Source organism: Monodelphis domestica, chromosome 6, assembly GCF_027887165.1.
Source record: "Monodelphis domestica isolate mMonDom1 chromosome 6, mMonDom1.pri, whole genome shotgun sequence".
NCBI lineage: Eukaryota > Metazoa > Chordata > Mammalia > Didelphimorphia > Didelphidae > Monodelphis > Monodelphis domestica.
The window spans coordinates 297,449,922-297,477,713 of NC_077232.1; the positions used below are offsets into that span (position 1 = coordinate 297,449,922).

The window sequence follows — 27,792 nt, forward strand, 5'->3', positions numbered from 1 at the left end:
GTTGGCACCATGGGATGATGTCATTCTTACCCTCATGCTGGCTCATGAGATGATGCTGGAAAGGAGGCAGGAAGCCTTTCTCACTAGAGAAAGAAGGGGGACATGCCCTCCCTGCCACCACCTGATAATGAACTGAATTTCTTGGCAAGTTCTGTCCCTCCATCCTGTCCCTCCCCTTTCTCAGAGAGAAGCTGGGTTGTAAAGGAGCAACCTAGACCCATGCTTTGGTTGGGCCTGACACTTGTGGGGTGATATAGGCCCTTGAGGAAGGTGGAACCCACTGGAGAACATTAATATGAGTCCTTTGTGGCATTCTTGGGTTCCATTCCTATTATTTGATGTTCTGTTTGAGTGTTTTCATGGAAGCTGAGAGGCTTTTTCTTTCTTTTTTTTTTGGAGAGACCTACACAGGAGGAAATTCTGATTTCCCTGAGGGAAAGACTGAGTCAGGACACAAGGCACTGAGACACTCCAATGAGACTGAATCCAGCAGGCTTGAGCAGAGGGGCATGGTTCACACTTAAAAGTGAGCATCCGAGATCAGAAATTCCACTAATTATAGTTGAGATTGGGATGCAGCCTTCCAGATTATTTCCTTGAAAGATACTTTTATAAAAATATAAAATAAATGAACGACCCACATTGCTTGACTACACAAGTAAGCAAATTTATTGTGACAGGACAAATATTGTGAAGAACAAGAATAAGTGAATTTGGTTGACAGCAGGGGTAAATGATTCCATTTCAATTAGATACAAATCTGGATATATAGATAGCGATCTATATTGATTTAATTCCCCTCCCCCTGCCCAAAAGCAGCTCATGTGTTCTCCAATAACCCCTAGGAGCAGATTTGATGTTGCATTAAGGTGACCACCCACAATCTCTGTTTTTCATCTGGCTAGTGGAATTATCTTCTATAGGTAAGCTACAATTTTTTATCAGTCCTTTGATCTTCTATCATTGTGTATGTGTGCTTATATGCACTCTTGCACCCATGCTCAATGCTGATAAAACAGTGGAAATAAAATGCCTTTAGGAGGGTGATGATTAGACACTCTGGATTTCTCATTTTTAAAAGCCTGAGTCAGAGAAAGAAATCCATTGTTTCTCTTGATCTTTTCTGTTTTGATGCAAGTGGGCAGGCTCTTACTGGTTATGGCTCCTCACAGTTCTGTTTGTGGTTTTTTTAGACCACTCTAAGGAAAGGACTATAACACTTTGGGGATATGCTTTCCATGGATTTTCCTGACCAATTCTCTGCATTTTTATTTTGTTTTGGCTGTATCTGGTGCATCACTTAAATGTCAGTCCTCATTTTGTTCTGAAGATCACTCTGAGGTCAGGTGAAATGTTACAAGTCAGTGCACAAATCATTCCACCATCCCCTTGCTTATTTGGGGACTGCCCCTGCCTATAGTGTACCTGTGTGGGTGCTGCCACACCTAGGCATCCTGACCCTGTGGGTTTTTCTACACTGACATAAAATCTTCATGGGTCTTTCTTGGTTATTTTTCTTGCCATCTTTTAGATGGATCAACTTAGGGCATCCCTCATGTCAAAGAGCAATCACCTTGTGCTGCCACCCCAACAGAGGCCACTTTGGGGAAGGGTTCCTGCTGTTCCAAAGGCTTCAGATGTGCTCTTCTCTTCCCTAGCTTGTTTCCCAATCTGAAGGATCACTGTTCCAAGATTCAGGGGGTAAATCAGGTTGCACCCTTAAGGCCAATCAGACTAAAGGACTTTGCAAAGGGCTCACCCTGAAGTATTCTCAGGAAGAAGAAGGAACTCAAACCTGGGCCAATCTCTTGCTGAGATGAAGGCCCTACCTTTATATTGGATCTGAGCTGCTTTCTGAAAAAAGCAATCCAACCCTCCCAGATCTCTCTCTCTCTCTCTCTCTCTCTCTCTCTCTCTCTCTCTCTCTCTCTCTCTCTCTCTCTCTCTCTCTCTCTCTCTCTCTCTTTCACACACACACACACACACACACCCCACTGTATTTGATTGTCAATGATACGCTGAAACAAATTCAAGTTTGTCATTTTGTTTTACATCATACAAACAGATAAATGAGAGAATTTTAAATTTCAAGCTCTGTTCCACAAGTACACAGTTAGCATCCACAAAAGCACCATTGGGTATGGAAGGAGTAAATAGCACCACAGAGTTTGAGGACCTAACTGTTCACAAGCATCACTGAAACACGTAGACTAGGGAAATGGGGGCAGAACAATGTCTAGAGCCAAGTAAAAACAAGACAAGGCAACTGATGCATTTTCTATCTAGTACAACACAGTCACTGATCAAAGAGAACCTGGATTTATTGTATGTGAGAGCTGAGAACTGGCAACTAGAAGAATCCCAGGGTAGAGATGTCCCTTTCCAGACGGGATGCCTCAAATGATTTCATTCCTCTTTGGACTGTCAGGTCCTATATTTACAGACTTCTTCCATAAAGTGTTTTCATATCTGTATCCCTCTCTACCTCTGCACTGCTAGGTATCCATTTGAAAGCTGAAATATTTGGTAGGAAAACAAAAATGGAATAAAACAATTCCCTCTGGCCCAGGCTACTTTGGCATGGTAGACAAGGCCTGTGATCGGTGATCACGGCCAAACTCAATGTCAACAGAGCCAATCAACTTGCCTTTTCTTGGGGAAAACTATAGGCAAAGTTGGAATGGGGGTATAATCAACTTTGGTTCCTTTTTCTCATCGAAGGTCTTTAAAACTGAATAGTAAGAGACCTGAGCCAGGACACAGTTATTCTGCTGAGTTCTTCTTTTCTAGAAAGGCTGTGGTCATTTTATTCAGCTTAGAAACAGTGAGTTAAAGGAGGGTGTAGTATTTTAAAGAGAGTAATATAAATTAACAGCGGGCTCTGACAACTTATACTTAATTTTATTGATAAAATTTCTGCCAAGAAATCTTGTGTGAAGCCTTGACTTGGTACTTCTGTCCAGGCCAGTTTCAACATATTTTAAGATTGGAACTGATATAAGATCATAGATTTAGAGTTGGAAGGAACCTTAAAGGACACAGAAGCCCATTCTCTTACTTAGCAGATGTGGAAACTGAGACCTTGGGAGGTTCAGTGCCTTGCTTGAGGTCATAGCTAGTAAGTGGCAGCAACATGATTCAAACTCTTAGTCCAAATCCTGGGCTTTTTTCCCCATTGTAGCATGCTGCCTCTATGAGTACAGATGGGTATATACTCCAGTCACAAAGAAAAATGCCAAGCAGAATATATTTGCACACCAAGAGAGGACTGACTATACCTTAGGCAGGTATGTGTATGTGAATTCTGCATCTACACTATAATTTTTGGGACAGAACAGGACTTGTTGGGAAAGAGTGTGAAGTTACAGGGCAGATGCATTCTTAGGTCCTAACTACATAGTGAAATACATTGCATGAAAACAAAATCGACTTCATACCCAAGTTAACAATATTTCTTCATCGTTTCTCTAGCATAACACATCATTTGGTTCTTGTCATTATTTAAGTTCTTTTTGGACCCAAACCTTCACAACAAATAAACAATAGACAAAAGTTCCTAAGGAACATGGGAGCCATCACAGATGTCTGAGGAGTTTTGGTTAGCATCACAAAGAATTCCATAGGTTTACAATAAATATCGATCACGCTGTGGCTTTACACCTTTGGCTAGCCCCTCCAAAAGGAACCAGAAGCATTACACAAAGAATGTTGCTACCAAACAAAATGGAGCCAGAAGCCAATGAATTTGCCTTCTGGGTAATAGGCAGGCTCCTTTGTGATAAAATTGACTAATTTCAGTGTCATTTACTAAAGCCAGTGACTACAATATGGTTTTCCCTTTTAATAGTGGAGTGAAGAAGTGCTGAAAGATGACTACCAGATAAGGGAAGAGTCACAGGCAATGAATGTTGTTTTCTTAGCCATTAATGATAACTTTTTTTAAATGACCACAACCAGAGGAGAATCAAGGGACAATCAAATTTTGTTCTTTTGAGCCATTCTTCCAGCAAGAAAATTCTTGGCTAAAAGTTAACTGTTCCTTCTGGAAAGAAGAGGAGTTTTTATGGAAGGGGGAAGCAAACAAATGCCTCCATGTTCTCCTTGAATGAAGCCAATCTCATACAAATTCATCTCATGGGCACCTGCCTAATTTCCTTAGCATGACCTTGACAGAAACTGCCGCCCACTCGCTCCTGCTGTAGCTCAGCAGTGCTGGCTGGGAGTCTACAACTCAAAATGCGTGCCTGTTTTGGGCTTGGTGGAAAATACAGCTCAGTGGTTAATGCTTTAGGCTTAACACTGAAAGAAAACCTCAATGGGAGTGAAAATGTCATTAGGCTGGGCTAGTTTGACAGCCCTACTATTTGGTGAGCAGCTAAAGACAGGATATCATAATTTTTCCATTACTGAATTTATTTTTTCTTAGCAAACAATCTAAAAAGGGTTAAAGTGATGAGATGCCATTGAATTTTCAGCATTTTCCTCTCTGATAGTCAGTAAGTCCCCCCAAACTCCCATCTCTCTACTTGACACACACACTTCCAATAGCTACCTACAAAGGAAGGCCTACACAATCAATTTGTATTATACCTAGAAGTTTTAGCTGGCCATGTGCTTCTATAAAGTGGCTTTAGAAAAATAGAAAATATGATAAAGCTATCAAAGAATAAAGAATACCTCAGTCGAATCTAGATGTGTTCCAGGCCAAGAGAAAGTGCCTTTTCTTCCTGGTAATTCATTTCATTTTTTTTTTAAACTCGAAGAGCATTTTAAGGCTTAATAAGAAACTAAACAATCAAATTAGCAGTCTGGAGGGCATCTACATATCAGACTAGCATAGCTTTGGAGGTTCTTATTTCATTTGAACTTTTGGCCCACATTAAAGTTATGTAAAATACTGGACAGTTTAAAACCTGATGGGATTGTAACTCTCCAAGAGATTTCTGGAAGGATGAGGGTATCTAGAGGAGGAGCTCGCTCCATCCGTACCCTTGCATGGAAAAGCAAACGTTTTCTGCTGTTGCCATCTGGGCCATCATTCCATTCATTTGAATGAATGACCTGTGGGAATGTTTTATCATCTGAAATGAATGTATCATCTTAAATGAGAAAGCCCAGAGAAAAGCGACATTAAATGTCTAATTGCAGGCACGACGAATGCTTTTTATTGCAACGGTGTGTGCAGAATCTCAATGACGATCTCAGCCTTGCTTATTCAATACTGATACCAGTTTTCAGCATCATCAGCCATGGTATCACAACAAAGCCGTGCCCCCTCCCCCTCCAAAAAAATCTTCTATTTTAAAACTTAGATTTGTCATTTCCCACCATAAAACACAGGGCCTATTATCCATCACCCTAGACTGTTCCAGTTCCCACCAGGGTCTTTATGGTTCTTTGGTTTTACTGGGCTTTCCTTCTGAACCAGACCTGTGGGCTTGGTTGTCTTGATGGCCCCAGAGTTCAGGGTAAACTGAGGCTGACTAGTTACCATCCACTCAGTTACAACAAATAGAAGCTACAGAAATGCATGTTTGGAGATTCTCTTCCCAGCAAGTTATTCAAGTCAGACTCCAGGAAGCGACTATTCCAGATCTTTTCTCATGGCCAAAGGATGAATTTTAAATATCTGCCAGGGCAAATGCTAAAAAAATGGGATGAGAGTGAAGGTAGGGACATATAAAAAGGGAGAAACATCTTGGTGCTAACAGCAAAAGGATGTGCAATCTTTCAGGGAATGGAGAAGACTGGCCCCACAATGGGGCATACCCAGAACACATATACATACACACAGACTCCCCTCTCCACCACCACTACCACTACCATCACCCAAGGCCAGCCTTGATTGGGGGTTTGGGCAGAAGGGCTCCTGGGGAGGAAGGAAGAAACGGGAACAGCAATTACATGTTCCTTAACCAAGGTGCCACAGTGCTCATGCTACATTTCTCTTATATGTGCAATGACAAGTAGGTGGTTTACACATTCCTTTTTTAAACATCACTGAACTACAATTTTACAAATCTAGCATAAGATAAATTACCAGAAAATAATTACAACTTTCAAAAACCAACAGTTTTTCATAACATTTAAGGATCTTTGCTACTGTGATTATTCAATCCTTAATTTAGCTCCTGCATCCCTGTAAGGCCTGAAAAGCATCATTACGAGCTGTTTTGGCAAGCTTTTTGAATATTTTGACATAAGAGTTTCATGAAAGACCTCTTTTTTTCATAATGGCTTATAGCTAGCCAATTTTTAGCAATCTGATTATGCATTAAGCTAGCTTTTGTACTCTTGCTCTCTTTCAAACTCTAAGCAGATTAGATATAATAAATAAATAAAACAAGGGTGTAAGATGCAAGGTCAGCCCCTTAACTCTTAACAGTTCCTTCTTAAAATTGGAAATCAAGCCAATAGGTTTTTGAAGACATTGATTCTTAGTCTTCCTACACAAGCATTTACATAGACACAGTCTATGCAAGTTACGACGAGAATATAGTCATAGGACATCCGGGAATGAAGCCCAAGAATGGGAACAAAGGATGATAAAATGTCACTTCATTGAATGAATCTTAAAAACTAGGGAACAGGACAAAAACGAAAGGTCCCTTTTTCATCAAGTTCTTATTGGCATTAGTAAGTATTTTGCAAACAGAGGGTGTATGGGCAGGAGGCTTCACTGGATTTAAGTGAAGTCCATAGTTTTCAAGCCAGGCCTACTGATTCCATGGCTGGAGAGGGCTGCCATGTGCTGAGGATCGATCCAGCAGCATTCCTTCTGAGAACATACCAAAGATTACTTCTTTCACATGAGCAACATTTGGATTTGGTGGCAGACACACTAATAGTGCCTGCAAGGTTCTAGGCGCTTTGGATATACAATTAAAAAGTATAGTTTTTAATTTAAATCTGACTGAGTGGCAAGGCAGACACCACAAAGAATAAGTTAAGTTTGCATGACAGGGCAAAGGAGGCAGAGCTAATATGTAGGGATGGGGCTGGGAGAAGGAAGGAAGAAGGGCAGGCTTCATTGAGAAGATAGCATTTAAGCTGGTCTTTGAAGGATTAGAAGCCAGTCAACATTAACAGATGGGAGATGTGGAGAGTGCTCTCCAGGCATGGGGGTGCTTTGTACTGAGGAAGAAGAAGATCAGAGACCAGCTTAAGAGTTTGGTCAGCTGTAGCCCAGGATGAATGATTGAGTTTGGAGAGAAATAAGGCTGGAAAGAAAGGTCACAGCTGTGCTCCAGAGGGCCTTAGAGGAACATGTCAATGGGGAGGAATGGGACTAGAGATGTACATTAGAAAGATTGTTTTGGGGGTTCTATGAAACATGGACCAGAGAGGAGAGAAGCCAGAGTAGGCCAGTTTGAAGGCTGCTACTCTAATCAAGGCAAGAGATCATGAGGGGTGACAATATTCTTCTCTGAAGTGCAATACTTGTATAGAACAATAAAAGCAGTGCCTCATAACCTTGCGGCTTGGAGAATAGCTACACTGCCACAAAGGAATCAGGTTAAACTGGGCCTAATCAATCACTTTAGTATCTTAGAAAATAAAAATATAGACACAGGTGCCAGTTAAATAGTCTCATGCTACCGAATCTTCATGACATTTCAGAGGAAGTTACTGAGGTTGAGAATAGAATAGAACCCCTGGCCTGTGCAGAAGAAAGCAAATGGACTAATTTCAACATGATAGTACTCCAAGAGTAATTTCCCAAGTATTTCCTGTCCTTCCTTGACAAGCTTTTTCATGCCCCCCAATGCAGCCCCTGGCCAGGAAAGCAATCCTCACACCCAACGGAATCAGAGTCTGGGGAAAGTCTTCTATAGCACAGAGGGCTGTCTTCCTTGCACAGGAAAAGCATTTGTTGGTAGGGGTGTTTGATATGCTTGGGATGATTAGCAATGCCAGTGCCTGGCTCTAACACTGCAATGCTCATGACAAATAGCATCGATTTCCTATCTCTGAAGGCTAAAATGAGGCTAGGAATCTGCTCTGGTGAATAAAACCTGTTCTGTGGCAATGAGAAGGACTAGTGACATTGATATGTTTGATATGGAGGACCATAATATTCACAATGAAATTCTGTCTTTTTTAGTAGATTTAGCCAGGGTTTACCAGGGTTTCTCCTTTCTGTTAAAGAGATGTAAGGATAGAAGGAGGTACAATGAGACTGCAGATACATACATGGATCTAGTTAATGTCCATGCACTGTGTTATGAATGGGTGTCTCTGGGGATGTTGGCATTAGAACTGATGGACAACAGAAGCTTGTCAAAAGCAAACGGACTCCTGAAAACCATACATGTAGAATAGCCCACAGTACTTCTCTGGTCCCCTTTCTCCACAACAGTTTTGTGATCCTATCTGTGGGCTCTCCTGCCAGCCATCCAGGACAAGTTTTGTCCAAACTCTCCCGTGAATCTGCCCCAGGTGTCCATGTAATATGCTGGGCTCATTCCCCTACTTCTCGTGATGTGCCATGGAGACCAAGAGTGCATGTGGACGCCCCTGGGTTGCTTTGGATCTGTACGCATCCATCTCTTTTCCTGGCAAACATTTCTTCAATGGCAACATCAGAGTCACTCCTTTCAAACATGTTGGGTTTGTAATGTGTTACAGCTTGAGGAGCCTGGCCTTTTTTAAAAAACTCCTACCTTCAGTCTTAGAACATTGGTTCTAAGGTAGAAGAGTGGGAAGGGCTAGGCAATGGGGGTCAAGTGACTTGCCCAAGGTAACACAGCTGGGAAGTGTCTGAGGTCAGATTTGAACCTGGGATCTCCTATCTCTAGGCCTGGTTCATGGCCTTTTAAATGGTTTTCTATTTCAATTATTGGAAAGGGCAGGATTCCATGACATCCAATGTCACTGAGATAACCCTGGGCAAGTCACTTGACCCCCCGTTGTTTAGCCCTTATTGCTCTTTTTAAAAAAAAAAGAAATATAGCAACCCCCTTCCCCCAGGGCAAAGACTGCTTTTCGCTTCCTCTTTGATCCTGGGTCTTCCTGCTGTTCACCTGTAGAGTCTGCCGCACTTATGAACTCTAGAGGCTGTCCATTCAGTAGCATTTCCAAGTTGGGATAATGGACATTTTTCAACTGCTTGGTTTTTCTTTTTCCTATGTGGATATTTACCTCAAACTTCAAGTCTCCTTTGGGAGCTCTGTTGGGTTGGTAATCTTGATGGAGTCGGCACAATGTCACCCACCAAAAAGCTCCGAGATGGGAGGACCTCACGATCAGTTGGGAGAAGCTCTTTCATTTTCAGTGTTGGGAGGTTCTTAATGACAATGTTGAACACTGCTAGGAGGCATACATCCCCATTTTATCAATACACAGCTTCAAGAGGCAGCTTTGGATGCCTCTTTGCATTATTCTATTAGACAATTTAAAATATACCCATCATTTTGCCTGAATATCCCATTCATTTTCTTTATAGTGAAGAAAAATGGCAATCTAAATTGATGCTGGTGTATGGTGTGGCTGGTTCAGCATTGTAGACAGATTACAATGATTCCGGAGTTGGAAAGGGTCTTCACTGGTCTTTATTCTTTTTCTCTGTATACTTGTATGTGTATAAGTTGTTTCTCCTATAGGGTGGGAGCTCCTGAGGTCAGGACCCATTTCATGGCTGTCTCTTGTCTTCTTAGCGCTTAGCATAATGTTTGTCACCTCCACTTAGGTTCTTAATTATGCTTGTAAATTGACTGTGCATCCTTGGAGGCTCCACCAACAAAGTTAAGGCTGGTGGAAGGCCAAGGAGTGTGCATCACTGATTCTATCCTTAGATAGAAAGAGCCTTTCTGACAATAGATCAGTCTCAGTGGCTGTTATGTTCACTGGGGAAGGTGATGGGCTGTCTTTTCCCTTTACAGAGTGAGTGACATTTATTGTCTGTTTTCAACAAAGAGGTTTGCTTTGGGCTTCAGTAAGGAGAAAGGTTTTGAAGCCAATATTTGAGCCCAAGTCCTCTGATTTCAAAGCGACTTGCTATATCATAGAAATAAAATAGATGAAAAATCTCAGAAAAAAACTATGGATTGGACTGGTGACTTCATTGACATAGGGAACTCCCAGTGAGGATTCTCCCTCTACCAATGTAGGCTGTTACTTTCTCTGCCACTTAGATGCAGAGAATCTTAAGCTGAAGTCAGTGAACTAGTTTATCAATATTTTGATAACAGCTTTATTTAAAAATATTTGGTTTTCTTTTCTATGGATTTTATGCATTTAAAAATACTTTGAGAAGGGTTCATAGGTCTCACCGAATGCTTAGTATAGTGCTTGGTACATAGTAGGCATTTAATAAATCCAATTTGTTGACTTGACTGGCCTGCTAGAGGGAGCAGGACACAAAACTGGTTAAGAACCTCTTCTTAGGAGAGTTGCTTTCATGGCTAATATGGATGTGTTTTGCATGACTGCACATGTATAATTACAGCAAATTGCTTACCTTCTCAAGGAAGGTAGAGGGGACAAAGGGAGGGAGAAAATTTGGAATTCAAAATTATTTTTAAAAAGAATGTTTAAAATGTTTGTTTGCAAGCATGTGCGAAAACTCCCCCAAAATCCCAAAAGAAAGTTGGTTAAAATACAGACAAGTCAAGTCACTTGTCTAGGGGCATGTAGCTGGATTTGAACACAGGCCTTTCTGACTGAGGTTGTGTCTTTATATAGTATGCCACACTATGGATCTTGTTAGAAAGTATTGGAAACTAGTGAATTAATAATTAGTTGCAAAATTTTTATTTAGAGAAGTGTAATCCTTCATTTATTTGATTCCTTTTGCAATTCAAGTTTGACAATAGTACTGCCATGTTTCTGTATGCTTGCCCTAATGAAACATGTCCCATCCAGTATTGGCTGCCTTTATTAACAGGAAATTCAAACAAAAGAGTCTTCTTTGAGGGCTGAATTGTGGCCATTTATTTCACTGGGAAAAAATAGATGAGTGTTTCTATAGTACAAGAGGTCTTGTAAGCTAAATTTTGAATTAGGTGGCAGCTGGCATGATATTATATAGGTGTGACCAGCAGTAAAGATTTGAAGACTGCAGACTAAATATGGCGTTTATATAAAAAAGGATCACCATCATTTTGCACATCTTTTAGAATATGAAAAATGGGACCGTGTATAAATCTTGTGCCCAATCACAGAGTCATATACAGAGCACCCCAGGCAGTGCAGGAAGGAATTACAGTGACAGAATTGTGAACAATTGGAGAGGAGCAGAGCCCACTACTTCCTGAGGCAGCCCACCCCACTGCATTTTTGCAGGGCTTGAGTAGGGAAGGTTCTCTGCCTTGCTAGAGCCAGGAAGAGGGAGCTTGATTTCCTTCCCACCCCCATAACAGCCAGCTAGCTTGATCCCCCTATGCCTCTTCTTCTGTGGGCCCAAAGTTAGCATTTTTTCCCAGTGACCCTTGCATGCCTTGGTCTTCAGGTCCTTCATTACTCTGGTCACCTGTTTCTGGACATATTCACATCTGCCAACATCCTACAGTTGTCTAGTAAGGTCTGGAGTACACTGAGACTGCCACTTTCCTTTCTGGATTCTCTAAATATAACACTGTTTGGTCTTTATGGGTGTTGGGCTGCATCTAGATGCCACGGGATCTCTTTGTCCATTTAATCCCCCAGATTTTTTCATTAAACTGCTGTTCAGGCAAACCCTGCCTCCCATCCCTCCACCATCTTTTGACTGGTAGAATTTTTTCAAATCAAAAAATTCCAAACTACAACTCACATCTATCAGATTGGCCAATATGTCCATAAAGGAGAATGGTAAATGTTGGAGGGGATGTGGCAAAATGGGGACACTGATGCATTGTTGGTGGAGCTCTGAACTGATCCAACCATTCTGGAGGGCAATTTGGAATTATGCCCCAAAGGCTAAAAACAATGCATACTTTGATCTAGTAATACTACTACTGGGTCTGTATCCCAAAGAAATAAAAAATAATTTTTTAAATGGGGAAGGACCCACTTGTACAAAAACATTTATAGCTGCTCCTTTTGTGGTGGCAAAGAATGGAAATTGAGGGGACGTCTGTCCACTGAGGAATGGCTGAACAAATTGTGGTATATGATGGTGATGCAATACTATTGTGTTATGAGAAATGATGAACAGGATGTTTTCAAAAAGAGCTAGAAAGACCTATGTGAACTGATGCACAGTGAAATAAGCAGAACCAGGAAAACATTGTACACAGTAGCAGCAATATTTTGGAATGATCAAATGTTATGACTTTGCTACTAATAGCAGTACAATGATCCAGGACAATTCTGAGGGACTAATGAAGAAGAATGCTCTTCACATCTAGCGAAAGAATTGTTGGAGTTGGAATACAGATGAAAGCATAGGATTTATCATTTATTTATTTGGATATATGATTTGGGGTTTCTCTCTACAAGATTATTCACTTACAAAAATGAATATTATGGGAAAAATGCAAACTAATTCTAATGGAGTAACAAGTAGAATGTCTATACTTTCCACAAGACTCATCCATCAACAATCACTTATTAGGCACCTACAAGCATACAGCATACTAATTTGGAAATTGTTGGTAATAGCTGGCCTTTAGAGAATATTATATGTTCTCTCATTTGATTTGTTTAAAAAGAAAAAAAAAATGGAATACAGCAGAAATACTAATGTTTTTGGACAAACTACTTTGCCCAGCCTGGAAAGTTGGCTAAATTGGGAACAAGAGGACCTGGTCTTGGAACTTGCCTCTGTCACATCTCTCTGGGCCTCAGTTTTCTCATCTGTAAAATGAAGGGGTTTGCCGTGATAACTTCTAAGGTGCTTTTTAGTACCTTTACTACTTAGTACCTTAGGAATTTAGGGTTGTTTTTTTTTTTTCCGGAACCAAAGGATAATGAATTTGAAAAACAAATTGAACAAAGAAAGACCACCCACAGGAAAAATACCAGGATACTGATCTCATCCCCAAAGGAAAATGTCAGATTTACAGTATCTTAGAAAAACCACGAAGAATTTTTCAGAACTTGCAGATTTGGGGCAGAGCTGTGATTTCACACATTTTAAGAGATCCTAGGGAAGAATTCCCTCCACTCTTGCAGAACAGCAGCTCAGGCGCTTACAGACTCAAACACCAAGAAATGACCTGAGATTTGCCCAGGGAGGGTTACATACTAGGAGGTGTCAGAGGAAGGACCAGAATTTAATTCTTCTGGATGCTTAAGCCAGTTATCTAGCCCATAAGCCATGTTGCTGCCTTTTCTCATAGATTGTTTTAAATAAATTCCATACTATTTTCCTAGAAGGATTCGTGGAGTACTCAATGTTTTCATAATGTCTAAAACAGGAATTATCACAAATACTTTGAAACCCATGATAAACTGGTGGGATGGTTAATGACTCATTGAGCTGAAATCCAGTAAATAACTTTCAGGCTGGGCAACACGAGTTAACTGATTTAATAACAGTGGCTTCACTTTGCTGTCTTTGTGGAGTGAACATGGTTGGGCCCTCTGCCCCAACACTGTCACTAGGGCTTTCCTCATATGAAACATTAGGGGAAAAGTCTTGAAGATTTTACCTCCGATTGGGGGAGGTGGGGTTGTTTGGTGACACTTGGGAAATGCCATTTTTTATTTGTGATTGATAAGCCTTTTCTATGCAAAGCTTGAGCAGTATACTCCCCACAAAGCTGTATAAAGCTCAGTCTGATTCAGGAAGAAATTGTGGAAGAGTTCAGCAAACACGGGCCTATTAAATCGTAGAGAATCTATCAATTCCCTCCATAATATATTAGAAAAAAACCTGAACCCCGGACAATATATAGTCTTGAGGCATTCTGGAACACTGAGTCAAATGGTGACCACATTGCTAACCTGGGCCCATTTTGTGTTTTGTGTGTACAGCCCAGTAGAATCTCTGCTGATGGGATCCCATATCCATTTCAGAATTCCAAGTACTGTTGGGAGATGGAGAGCACCAAAATGACAGGAATCCAAGGGAATCTGGGATCTCTAGCAGCCTCCATCCTGATGACACCAGAATCACACCTCCTTTTATTATAGACAAATTCAATTTAAGTAAATGTAGTTACTTTGTAGTCCTAAGTTCACATTGAGACAGAAGAACATGTCCACAAAACATGAATGGATCAGCATCTTTAAGACTGGATGGCAGGGGAGGCAAACTGAGAAATATGACCAATGAGGCTGGGGAAGCTGAAATACTAAGAAGAGGAAAAATCACCCAAAACACTCAAATCAAGTGGGGTGGGTATGAAGCCAATGAAAAAGAAGACACTGAATACTGGGACTACAGGAGATGGAGTCCGGAGATGCTGGTCAAAAGCACCAGTGTTCAGGAGATGGACGGTCTCAGTACCTACTGTGTATGCACCAGGCACTGGCCTGAGGACTGGGGACGGGGTGGCTGAATGGCTGCCAGGGAAACCATTTCAACTTAAACTTGTGGGCTCAGTTAAGACCTGAATGTTCTGTCAGAAAACCTAGAAGAAAAGGGCATTATATTTGCTGAGTGGTTTCCTTGCCTAGGAAGGCTCCATCTGTATGCACTAACCTGTACATGGCACATACGGCTAAGGAAATGAAAAAGCCTTTATTAAAAACCAGCCATGTGGGAGCCATGGGGGATACTGCCCGGGCCGAGCTTTGCCTTTGGCTAATTCACCAAGAAGGGAAGTTAGAGGACAAAGAGGCCCATCCCTGTTTCCAAGTTAAACACTTTTCATTTCCTTCAACCTTCTGGTGGGGAAAGAAGAAGAGGGAAGGGGAAGGAGAAAGGGAACCAAATGAACTTGGACAGCCTGTCTGAGGGAGTAACAGCCCTGGTCCTCTGGCCTTCTGGGGTCAGAGCAGGGACATGATCTAAAAAGAGCCAGCTGAACTGGGGCAATACACCCGGGCTCTTAGCAGGGCTCTGAGCAAAAGGTATGATCTGCTTGCTGGAGGTCTGGGTAATGGGAAAGGAAGCTATTATGAGAGAGAACAAATGGAGTGGCTTCAAACCAACGCCTTGAGCTCAATTAGGGCAACCACCAGGTTGGCAGAGAGGGACACAGGCTTGTACAAGCAGGTCTCTGGTGCAGGCCCTGGGGCTGCCCCTCTGGCAGGATGATGTTGGGATTCGTGGCTCTACCAGCCTCGGTAGGCCCTCTTAAAGTCTACAGCATATCAAACCGCAGCCCCAAAACGGAGGATGCGCACAGGGAACTAAATTGCAATCAAGTGACCGCAGAGATGAAAGAAAAGTGGAAAAGAAAAGCAGTGCAGGCTGCCTCCTGTGGAGCAGAAATAGCTCTGGGCCTTCCTTCTGCACATGCTGTTGTTTCCCCCACCCCACACACTGATTTTATTCTGCTGTTGTGGGTACTTCAGTTTGTACTTTGGCTCACCAATCCAGCAAGGTCCACCCACATAATTATGTCCGTGCAAATATCAGACTTACAGAGCTTTTATCTGAATTGCCGCATCTAAATTAGAGTTATAATTTGTAGGTATGTTACTATGCTCGAGAAAAAAAGGTGAAAAGGATCACCCACAGAGAACTGGAAGAGACCTCCAGGCTGCCCCCTAATTATATCGATAAGGGGACTGGGGCCCAGAGCTGCTAAATGACTTGCCCAGGCCACATAGGCAGTAAGTTGCAAAGCCAGGAATTGAACCCAGGTCCTCTTATGCTGACGCAAGGGCTTTTTGCCACTGAGATAAGTTCTTTTAAAAGAATTACAGAACCTCGAGAGGGAAGGGCGTTTGGTGCCCACTTATCCGTCTGCACCCAGCCAGAAGTCTCCGACGAGGGGCCCTACATGAACGGCATTCAATGTGGTGAACAGGAGACTCCCTCTGGAAGGCACCTTTCATTACTCTCGGCAGAAACATGACATTTGAATCCTATGTCCTTTGAACCTTTTGGGTACAGAAAGTTTCCATTTACTTTTTTCTTTCTGGACGCCAGTTGGTCAATCAGTCAGGTTATATCTTAGCCATTAAGTCTTTTACCATAACAGAGTCTAACCGCTCCAAAGAATGAACACCCGCCATAAAACACGTGCTTGTATTTTAGCATACAGCCCGAATTGAACTCCATAGCGTAAAACAATGAGTCCTAATGAGTTACAGGTTTCCCTTGGTGGAGAAACAGCTTAAAACTACCGATAAATGTCAGCCTTCAAGACAGGTTATGAAAACCTTAGGTGCTGGGACAGCTCTGTAGCCCAGTGGAGACAGTCCCAACCCTGGAGCAGGAGGGGCCGGGTTCAATTCTGGCTCCAGACACTTCCTACCTGGGTGACCCTGAGCAGCTTACTTAACCCCCACTACCGAACCCTTATAGCTCTTCTGCTTTAAAACCAACACTTAGTAATACTTCTAAAACAGAAGGTTAGGGAAAAAAGAGAAAACCGTAGGGGTTTCTAGGTCCTCTGATATTTAGTATCCCCAGTGATGGGCAGATTCTTTAGTCTATGAAGTCTTTTTAAACCTAAAGACATCATTTGGAGTAGGAGGGTAACAGTCATACAGAGTAGCAGGCTCTGGGCTGGGGAGAGTTCATGAACACACTCAAATGTGGCATTTTCATGGATGGATGCATTTATTCATTTGGTCAGCTCTGACTCATCAGGAATATGCACAGACTTAAGAGAGTACCAACAAGGGTCAATGAAGATGTTGGAATATAATTTCTAACAACTAGATCCCAAAGAGCGTGTTGATACCATGCTTCTTAAATAAAAATATTAAGAATAGAAATATGGATTTTTGTAAGATGATAAAACTTAAATGGAACCTGCCCTGCCTTTGGGGAAGATGAGGTCCATTTCTTACCTTCTCATGTGAGGCTCTTAGAAGAGGGCTGAACTCAATTTTCTACACTGTGGCTGGCCTGTTCCTAAAGCTGACCCAACCCTTTCTAGAGCTGTTGTAGCCTCTTGATGGGCCAAGAGTCAAAGTATTAGAGGAGGATTCCATTTCTGAGGTCTCCATGACTCTACCATGATAATGATTATAGACATGAGTCCTTTAAAGTTGTCAAAGTGCTTTATATCTATTAACTCTTTTGAGCCTCAGTTATTATAACTGTTCCTACTATCTGAACAGAAAAGTTATTTATTAAAGTTATTTTTAAACCCTTACCTTCCATCTTAGAATCAGTACTATGTATTCCTTCGAAAGCAGAAGAACAGTAAGGGATAGGCAATGGAGGTTAAATGACTTGTCCAGGGCCATATGGTGAGGTATCCAAGGCTAGATGGGAACCCAGGACCTCCCATCTCTAGGCCTGGCTCTCAATCCACAGAGCCACCTAGTTGTCCCTAGAAAGGTTACTTAAATGCTTTTAAGATTTAGACCTGAATATAAAAGATTACATCATAAAAAAATGGCAGGAGAAAGAGAAAAGGCAGTCTTGTTTTACATCTATGGAAGGCTATGGAAAGAATCCTTAAATAAAAAAGGGGAGGGAGGATAGAAGAACTCACAAGAGGCAGAGCAAAATGTGGATGGATACAAAATTCAAGACTGAGCAGTATGAATCAAAAGCTATATCCAGGAGTCTGACAGGGAAGCCTGGCCTACCAGTTTTAAAATTGATGAGGACCTGTTTCAGGATGCTGTCAAAAAGAAAGGAGGGAGGAGAATGTTCAGCATCAGAGGAAAACATTTTATGAGCAAAAGAAAGAAGTATTCTGGAAATGTTATCTAAATGCGAATGTTTGTCCATATCTTTCTGACTTGGATGGTCCTTTAGAAGAGTGGTTTTCTTTAACCAGGATGGAGAAATGTCTTCAGGGTGGTTGCTGCTCCTCTACCCTGAGGCATATGAAGAACAATCCCAACATCCCAGGGGAAGTTCCTGCAAATGTTCCAAACCAAAATTGCTTTGTCTGCTAAAGATGGACAGCCTAGCCTGTAGGAGTAAGGGGAAGGAGAGGAAGTTGGATGGACAATGAAACTGAGAAGGGAGGGCATCAGTGCAAAATGGGGACTAACTCCCCCAAATAAATGGGTGACCCAGGGAGGCATTAAGAGAATGGGGAGAAAGATAAAGAAATACAAAAGCTCTTTTCCATCCTGTTGGGCTCCTCTGGATTATGAAGACTCTGCACAAACTATGGCTTCCAAAGCTGAACACAGAATTCCAGATGTGGTTAAGGTCACCTCCCTAATCCTGGGAGCTCTGTCCTTCTTAAGGCCACACAACATCTTGATCATTTTTGGTGGCCACAACCAAGAAGCGCTAATCTTAGCAGCTTGCTTTTTCAGATTTATGATATTATCCCAGTACAAAACCAACAGAGGTCATTTCCTTCCAGTCCTATTCAATTGGGAAGTTTTGATCCTAAATACCATTCAAACTCATTTTGCAGCATTATCTTCATTTCTATGTTTTCCCAGAGAACGATGAAAAATGAGAGCCAAGCTTGATGAGTGTTGAAGTAAGAAACAAAGACTGACCAATCTTGAACACCAAGTAGAGAACCTATAGAAGTTACTCCTATAGCCTATAGGAATGATTTTTTTGAGGAAATAATCAGCATATGAAGCATCAAAAAACCAATATCACTATGAAAAATCCTTCCAAATTAAGAAAGTAAGCATTCCCAGAAAGTTTCCACTGGCCTATATTTAAGTAGTTTTCCCATGAAAGTGAATTTTCCCTCTTTCATATAGCTCCTTTAGCAATGAGGAATCACCCACGTAGAGAATCTGTGAGTGGGAAGGAACATCAGTGACCCTGGTCCAACCTGCCTTGGATGGTTATATAAGGTCTTGGTTGGATATAAGGAATTGCCATAAGCTACCTGACAGGTTCAGCCTCCAAGGATAAGGAGTTCACCTTCTGAGACAACCCAAGCCACTTTGGACAGCTATCTGGGATAGGTTTGTCCAGACATTCAGCTTCATCTTCCCTTCACTGCTCCTGGGGCCAAGTGGGCCAAATTCTACCCTTCTTCCACACAATGGCCCTTCAGTGAGTGATCTCTTTGCATCTTCTCTTTTCCAAGCTAAATACCCCCAATGCCCTCAACTGTTCTTCATTTGACATGGACGCAGACCTTTCTCTATCCTGGATATCTTCCTTTGGAGACTCCCTAGCTTTTCAACATTTTTGTTAAACTGTGGTGCTCAGAAATGAATGTTTCGGGGGCATCTGGGTAGCTCTGTGGATTGAGAGCCAGGCCTAGAGACAGGAGGTCCTCGGTTCAAATCTGGCCTCAGACACTTCCCAGCTGTATGACCCTGGGCAAGTCACTTGACCCCCATTGCCTAGCCCTTACCACTCTTCTGCTTTGGAGCCAATACACAGTATTGACTCCAAGATGGAAGGTAAGGGTTTAAAAAAAAAAAGAAATGAATGTTTCAGGGCAGAGGGCAGAAGGACTGTCACCTTTCCATGTCTAAAAGTCCTGTCTCTCCTAAGGTAGGCTGAAGTCATATGGCTTTCTTTTGTGGCTATCTGGGCACATCCTAGTACTGCCTGGTTCTGAGCTGCTAGTCCTTCTAAGCTTCCAGACCCTTTCCGGAATAACCCATTGTCCATACGGAATTAATTTTTTGTATCCAAATGGAAGACTTGATCAAGTTCACTCCTGCTGAACAGCATTTTATGAGATTTGGGTCAATGGCCTCACCTGTTGGGATCCTTTTGGATCTTGACTTGTCTGCTTTATTGCCAAACACATGGCTTAGGTCGCTTGGGATTGTCTTATTTCCTCTACTTTCATCAAGTCTGAAGAACTTGGAGAGGTCATGGGACTACTGAATCAGAAAGCCCTCAGAATAGACATTACTCAGTGGAGCCAGGAGACACTTTATATAACATCTTGTTGAATTCTCAAGTTTTACAGAGGAGGAAACTCAGGCCTAGCAAAGCCAAAAGTCCCTCCCTTCCTTTTTTTGAGGATCAGTGACTTGCCTCAGGTCATACAGGGAATTGAGAGATCCAGGATTTGAACTCATATCCTAAGCCTCAAAATCTAGCATACTGATAACTATTCCATGGCTGCCTTTCTGGAAGTATTATTTGTCTTCTAACATGCTCTTATTTCACAAAAAAGGACATCTTGCTCATAACTACAGAAGTATTTTAACATCTTAAGGGGAAAAAAGGCATTTGCTTCCTTTCTTTAAATTATAAAGAGTTTGATAGATTTTTGTGAAATTTCGATGCCATTTCATTTTCTATGAATACGGTGATGTATTCTCAAATTCTAGGCCCACCTTACAGAGACGTTGTTCTGAATGGATGCTGGGATACTTATTTACTAGACCCAAGTACAGACCAGTAACTCTTCATCTATGTTGGACACAGGAAGTTAGCAAGGCCTAGAAGGAGTGAGAAGAGTGATCTGGATTTAGGTCCCGTCTCAGATTCTTACTCCCTGGGGGACTTGTTGACTAGTCCCTTATCTTCAAGGCTCCTGTTATCTATAAAAGAGGGGTGCTAATACTTGTAGCATGATATATATCACATCACAGGATTCTTGTGAACAAAGTGCTTAGGGGCTATGCAAATGTTTAGTATTGAAGAAATGACTGGAAAAAAATCGCAATGTCTAGAGTCCTTGTGTTGGTAAATTGAAAGCATCCAGGAAAGCCACCTGGATTGGCTTTTATAGATAGTAACAGTTGGCCTGGTGAGGCCTTCTGCTGGTGATGAAAGATAATTCTGACTTAGTAGTCTCAGTGATGGGGTAGCTAGGTGGTGTCAAAGTGCCCAGTGCTCCAGGCCTGGAGTTAGGAAGACTCCTCTTCCTCAGTTCAAAACTGACCGCAGATACGTCTTAGCTGTGGGACCCTGGGTGAGTCACTTAACCCTGCTGGCCTCATTTTCCTTATTTATAAAATGAGCTGGAAGGAAATGGCAAACCATTCCAGTATCTTTAATAAGAAAACCCCCAAGTGGGGTCATAAAGAATCAGAGAAGACTGAAATGTGTGAACAGTCTCAGTGATAAAAATGGAGAGTCTCTTAATATGATGTAAAGCCTACAGCATGGGGCTAATTACATGTAGAGATCTAAAGCAGGGGAGGGCTAAATTCTCTCTGATTCAGCCTCAACCATTTTCTGAGTGATATCATTTAGGGATGATGATAAAAAATGGTGAATGAGTGATTTGGGCAGAAATAACAAGATTCCTTGAGTACTTTTAAATGGAGAACACAAGTCCTGGTATTTATACAAGTACTTTTTCTAAATACTTTTATATACGTGCTTTTCTTTTGAAAAATTATTAGGAAAAAAATTAGGGAATACATAGCCAATTTCACACATGTGCAAAAGTACAGTGTAGACAGGATCAACATCTTAGCTATATTTCAACTATACCAATGATAAAAAAAATGGAAATGCTCCTGAAGATAGTGCATCTAAAATAGAGATGATTTCGATGGTAATAAAGCCCCATCAAATGAGAAGGAACAATTCTGTATCTTGTAGTCTAAGTCAGACGTAGGAATCAGGAATTGAGTAGATGCTGGGGATTGGCCCGTGTGTGCTCCTCTTTCCCTACACCAAAGGGGTCTCCTACACTATAATGACATAATAAGAGTGAGAGAGGGGAGAATCATTTCATCAAGAAATGTTCTGGCACCAAAGGATGTCCAGCACCAAGTCAGCATCCTCTCCATGTCCCCTTTCCCTCGCTCCCCAGCTCTGACATTCCTTCCTTGACATCTCTCTACAATCCAGATACTTGGATGCATTCTTTATCCCTACAGCCCTTTGGTTTCTCCTCACATATTCAAGTAATGTGTAAATATGCTTTGAAAAAGGGTGCAATTATTTTGTTCTGGCAGTGACAAACGGGGAATAGAACTTTCTTGGTTTTGTTGAATTGTGTAGGTATGAAGCCAGTTTAAAACTCTGGTTTATTTTGGATCTTGAAATGATTTTATCCTGCCAAATATTCACAGTTTTTTAGCATATAAATACAGACTTGGAACAGTGTGGGGAGCTACAGCAAACCCTCATTTATAAAGCTAGGAAAAGGGTTTTAAAACTGTATTTCCTATGAAAGATATGTGGAGATTTAGTTTTAAAAAAACTCACTAAAAATTGTTTTTAGAAAACCACTGGGTTCCTTTTTCCAAATGCCAAAAGGAGTCCTATTTCCTCCCCTCCCCCAAATTACAAATAAACTACAAAAGAATTTTAAAGAGATGGAAAATGACATATGCATGACCTTTAGTGATATAAAGCTGTTTCCCCCCCTAAAAATGAAGTATCTCTGTCTTTCTTCATCTTTAAATTGTGCAGCTCAGCTAAATTGATTGTTTCACTGAAAAATTTGCAAAACTACAATATAAACACATAGAAATAGAGTTGAAAATAGTATGCCTATTCATAAATATGTACTTATATACACACATATAACAAACATCAGCACTCCAAGAAGGAACACTGTTTCTTTCTTGGAAACATACATAGCTGTTGAGTTACAATTATTCCATATTTCAGTCATCCATCTCACACAGAAATCAAAATGGAAGGGTGCCCTGGGGTTTCCCAGTGCTGGGAGCTGAAGCAAGGTCCAACTTGTGCCAATTTATAACAATCTGGGATGGATTTTGGCCAATCAAAGGTCTGCTTTTTGGGCTTCTTGAACATGCCCACTCATTTCTTCAGTTTACTGAGTGAGAATCTATTTTCTGGACACTGCCAGGCTAGATGAACAAACTTTAAGATCCTAACAAAGCACCCAGAGTACCTTTCCACAATCCCCTCTGGTTATGATCAATAGTACCATTGCCATGGACTTTGCACTTTGCATGGACCAGAAGGGGGAAAAAGGACAGCCTGACTTGGAATTACCATCAGCACTAGGATGGCTTAAAGAAAACCACCAAAACGAATTTGGAGGGAATCCTTAATGAGCAATGTTATACTACTAAACCAAGTAAGAATTTGTTTTTATTGAATCTAGGCCTTGATGAATACAGATGTGAAGCTTACTTGAAAGTTCACTATAAATGATTCTGAGATTTCTAATTTTCTTTCTTTCTTTTTTTTCTGTTCTCCTCTATAACACCAATTCACTGGGTTCTAGTGAGTACAATATCTCTAAGAAAACATCTACATGCAAAAGAACACTCTACATAGATACTGACTAGATATATTTACCAAAGCACATTCCACCCATCAGGCAGCAGCAATGTACATATTATATACAAAAGGTAAAGTGCATTATCATCATTATTAAATTATTAAATTAGTGAACTGGCAAACATTTCTGCCTGGACCATACAGTTTCAAAATAGAGGTGGGGGTGCGAATGTGAAATTTTCCCAAAGAACCAATTTTTTCAAGAGGTTCCAATTCCTTGTCTCGACCCTGTCCTAGTTTTAATTTCATTTTTGGCCACATTCTTTAGTGCAAATAAGCTTGTGTTTTACTCAAGTTTAAGGGACACGGAAGTTTGGGGTTTAAACAATGAAAACAATTTGAAACCCACCTGAAGTGGAATACTTCTGGATATGGCAATGCTCCTCCTTCTGCAGGCAAGTGACCACTGGGAGCATGCCATTGCCATAAGTGGGTAGGAACTGTTTCCAAATTTAGTCCTATCCACTCATGTTTTTATTACATTTTGAATTTTTTCTCCTTGGATTCCAATGTGCAAATATCAAGTGCTTTAGGAATGCACAGAGAACAAGTGGTTTTGGTTTTGAAAAAGAGTAAATGCAGCAGGTTATAAACATAAATGCGCTTCTGTGCCCCTAAAATCCAGGCACCTTTAGAACTGACTGTCCGCAAGGCAGGGGTTCCCCTTCTTTTGCACAACTCCATGTAAAATGATAAATGACAATAAATAAAATGTGTATTGCACATGCAAAAATAATAGCTCGTTTTAGGAGATGCATGGCCATAGGTGCCTTAGTATCTAAATTCTGAGTTGGATTTTGTCAGCCTATGGCTAGTGACTTCCTGGATGTCTTCCTTACAAAAACACCATTTCCCTTCATTTTAAAAAGAAGTATAAGTCATGGGAAAAAGAAATAAAAGGGTTAAAGTTATACACATTATTTAGTTTACAGAATATTCAACAGGTTGGCTATAACTAGACCACAACAGTTAAAACTCATCAGTCCAACTGAAAGCTCTCAGATGATTTTTTTCTCGTATAGTATGTATCCATGTGAGAATGTTATTCGCTTAACTAATCCATTATATAATTATTCTAAAGAAAAACCTGGTGCAAAACGATGCCAACACGAACACTGGTTACAAGCATTTGCATTGGGGCACGGATGCTTCCTCTGTATCAGACTAAAAAAACCAAGAGAGGAAGCATTGACTATCGACTGACGCCACACGCTTTAGACTGGAACATTGAAAGAGACGACTTTAGGTAGGAATGCCCACTGGGCCAGGTCACCCCCAGCAGTGGGAGCTTGCAATGTAACATGGTGGTCGTCCCACCGGCAAGGGGCCTTGTGTAGCCAGGGGTCCAAGTGTACGGCACTGGACTTTAAGCAAAGTCACAGAATCTTTCTACTCACATTTGCGACTTCTTGAAAACAGCCTTGCTTCTTGGAGTGCCTCGACCCCTACCACATGTGTCAGGAGCCCAATGGGCTATTGTTACCCTCGAAGAGATCCAGATGGTCCAGTGACATGCAATGAGCTCAGGAAGGTTCCCTTGCAATAGACCATATCTGTCCCTAAGCCCTAGTGCCTAAAGTGCTGCTGGGTCACAGAAAGGAGCCATCACCCTCTGTAATCTCCTCTTTCCATCAGGACCGTGACATTTTCTGATCAATCTTACTGAAGTGCATTCTGGAGCAACTTTAGTGCAAAACTTTTTTTGTAAAATATTTTAGACTTTTAAAAACAACAGATGCTAAGGGCCATGCTCTGTCCTCAGCCCCTGTAAGCAGCTCTCACAAAGATCCCGGAGAGCAGCTTTTGGGGACTGAAATCAGTGTTTGACTCTTAGGCGATGTGGGAGCAGAATAAAGCCAAGATGAAGGGCAATCATTTCATTCACAGGAAAATGCAGTGCGAGAGATGAAATTTCATTCAATTAGAAGAAAGTTGGCTGGAGCACGCGTGTATTGTGCTCACTTGTTGGAAAAAAAAAACAACCAATTAGGTGATGAAAAATTGCTGGGGCTTTCTAGAAATTAATATTAAAAACAGATAAAAAGATAGATCTTCTGTAAAGAAAACCTTTTAGAAAAAGCACCTATTTTTTGTTTTGAAATGTGCCTACAACCAAGCTTTAAATAACTTTCTCCCACCATGACACAGTCTGGAAAATCCTCTTTCTGGCTGTAGCCAGTCTGTACATTACACGTTTCTATTGGAAGTGTTGAGACAGCCTTATCAGCTGAATCATAAAGGTGCTACTCAAGTCCGTAATTACGGTGTATTTCTGTATCTATCTGTTACAACCCTTAACTACTCTTTCTAAGGAGAAGCCTAAATGATCTTCACTTGCCACCGTTAATGTCAGCTAACATCTGAGAAGAAAAGCCTTAATCTTCTCAGGTCTGGAGAACATGCTCCATGACAACATTCCCACCGCAAAGCCACTAGATGGAGTCTCCCTCACCTTTTCCCCTCCCCCTCACTCAACAAGGATATAAAAATAGTTTTCAAAATTCAGAAAAACCATTAAAATATCCATCTCAAATTCCAGTCCCCACAGAAGGGCATCCTTCTATGACATCCGTCCTGTAACTAACTACTGGGCTGATCTCTACCCACTTGGATCCTACTTTATCCTTCTCCCATGGCTTTGTGGTGGTGCATGTCAAGGGCATGGAGGCTCTTCAATGATGTAATCACAAAACACCATGGCATTTTTACTCATCCAATTAGGGTATGTCAGTGATCTTCCTAAGGAGTTGGGTGGCTCCCAAGATTTCTACCCTTGTATGGTATGAACATTTCAGATTCAGTAGCCAATGAAATGTTTTAAGATTTCTACATTTGCTTGTGAGCATCAATGCAGACGACGGGTAGTCCAGTATTGTTCTGGTGGCAGATTCCCTACACTTGATCCTAGCAGCTTTTCACTAACTTCTCCTTTGGGAAACCTGTCAGGTAGAAAGTCCAGCCTTCTACAGTAGGCTCAGGTATCTTCTTGGGATTGGGTAATAGTGCAATCAACGCAAACCTCGCCTCTAATCCTAAAGGTTAGAATGTCACCACTGGGCTGACCTGCCTGGGTTAAGTCTTGAGTGCTTGAAGCTGCTAATGATGCAGCTTTAGGAAGGCTGGAATTCCCCCACGACCTCCCAGGGAGGCTTCTACTGGGTTCTATGTAGTGTAACTAGGACAACTGGATTCCTGAAAGTGAAGGGACCGGAGCTGTAATGGGAAAGGGGGGGCCTCAAAGGAAGGAATGCTTCTCTAAATCACAACAGACGGAGGACAGACAGATGGGTCACTGGGGCTCTAGTCGAGACCTTCTTGTTCTTCACCACTGTCCCTTCTGACATCCATCCTCTGTTCTTTATGGCTGTTGCAAATTCTCCTCATCTCCTCTTCGTACTTGATAAAATTCTCCCCAAACCTCGTCCATGCTTTGTATGGAACAGTGACTGTGTTACGGTAAGGGGGTCTCACTTCACTTACCTTGAGGAAAACCCCATAGCGATTGGAGCCCACATCAAAGTAGAACCTCTTGTTGTCCACCCTGAAGGATGTGCCCTCGGGGAGCTCCAGGGGTTCCTCTTCCCCACCTCTGTGTGGTTCTTCCAAGTCACCATTACCATAGTCTTCAATGAGTTGGACCAAGGCATCTCTGAACTCAATCATTCCTTGGGCTGGGAGGACGATTGTTTGTTCTTGGCCCAAGGTGTGACCAAAGTAACCCATGCCTCCAGGGCCTCGGGTCAGAGTCTGTCTTATCCTGAGGAAGCGGCCCCGCTGGTTTTCCTTCAGGTCTAGATAGTATTTCCTATTGTCTCTTTCAATGTAGTCTGTCTTGAGCACACTGTGAGGGTGTTCTTCGGATACTACAGAGGCTGGGGGGGATGGTGCTGAGGACTGTGGTCGCCTCCTGGCATCATGTTCTTGGTCGTGGCCATGTTCTGGCCGGTGGGCTTTCAGGCCCAGGTGGGCATAGTGCTCAATGAAATCCCCGAGGCACTCCTTCAGCTCTGCTGCCACAGACAGCGAGAGGGTCAGTTTGCTCTTACGGATATTGTCCTGACGTCCTCTGCCTATCCAGACCTCAGCAATCTTGAGGAACCTGCCACGGGGACTCTGCTTGACATCAAGGTAGAACCTCTTCTTTTGGATGTCTACCCGCTTTGAGGCCAGCTCCTGGATTTCCACAGTGGCCCCAGTTTGGCAGACAGCAGTGCCTGCAGGTGGTGGGTAGTGTGGACACTGGGACTGCTGCTGGGCCTGGGGATAAAGGCTGCTTCTGCTGACACCAGAACCCCCTCCTGCATTCCTGCCTCCTCCTCCTTTCCCAGCTCTTTCCATCTTTAGCTGCAAGACACAGAGAAGAGAGAAGAAAGCAAAGACTTAGGATGAGAAAAGACTTCTCTAACCTTCTTCTTTCTCAATTCTTCCTGGGTTCTGGAGGCCTACTGTCCCCTCCATTGTCAGGGTTGTCCCTTCAGTTTCCTTTTTACAGTCAAGACTAGCCCAGACTCCCCCTTCTCTGTCTTATTTATGCATCCTTCTCCGTTCTGACATTGCCTGACATCTGGACAAGGTCTCATCACCTGACAGCTGAACTGTTACACTAACTACTGTGGTGGGAGTTGGGGATAGCTTGTCATTCTGCCACCAAAGTACAGGTCAGCCCATTGCCTCTA

General features: G+C 42.0%; 1 protein-coding gene across 2 annotated transcripts in view; it reads right to left on the minus strand.

The window, feature by feature from the left end:
- The window catches only part of PURG (purine rich element binding protein G), a 37,857-nt gene that overhangs the window by 8,228 nt on the left and 1,837 nt on the right, over positions 1-27,792 (minus strand). The window contains exon 2 of one of the 2 annotated variants that reach the window (XM_007495568.3): positions 26,597-27,460. In XM_007495568.3, the coding sequence (XP_007495630.2) occupies positions 26,597-27,454 (858 nt within the window). In that variant the 5' untranslated portion in view covers positions 27,455-27,460. Of the gene's footprint in view, positions 1-646; positions 27,461-27,792 lie in introns of those variants that run through there. The other variant, XM_007495567.3, reaches the window with a different exon arrangement.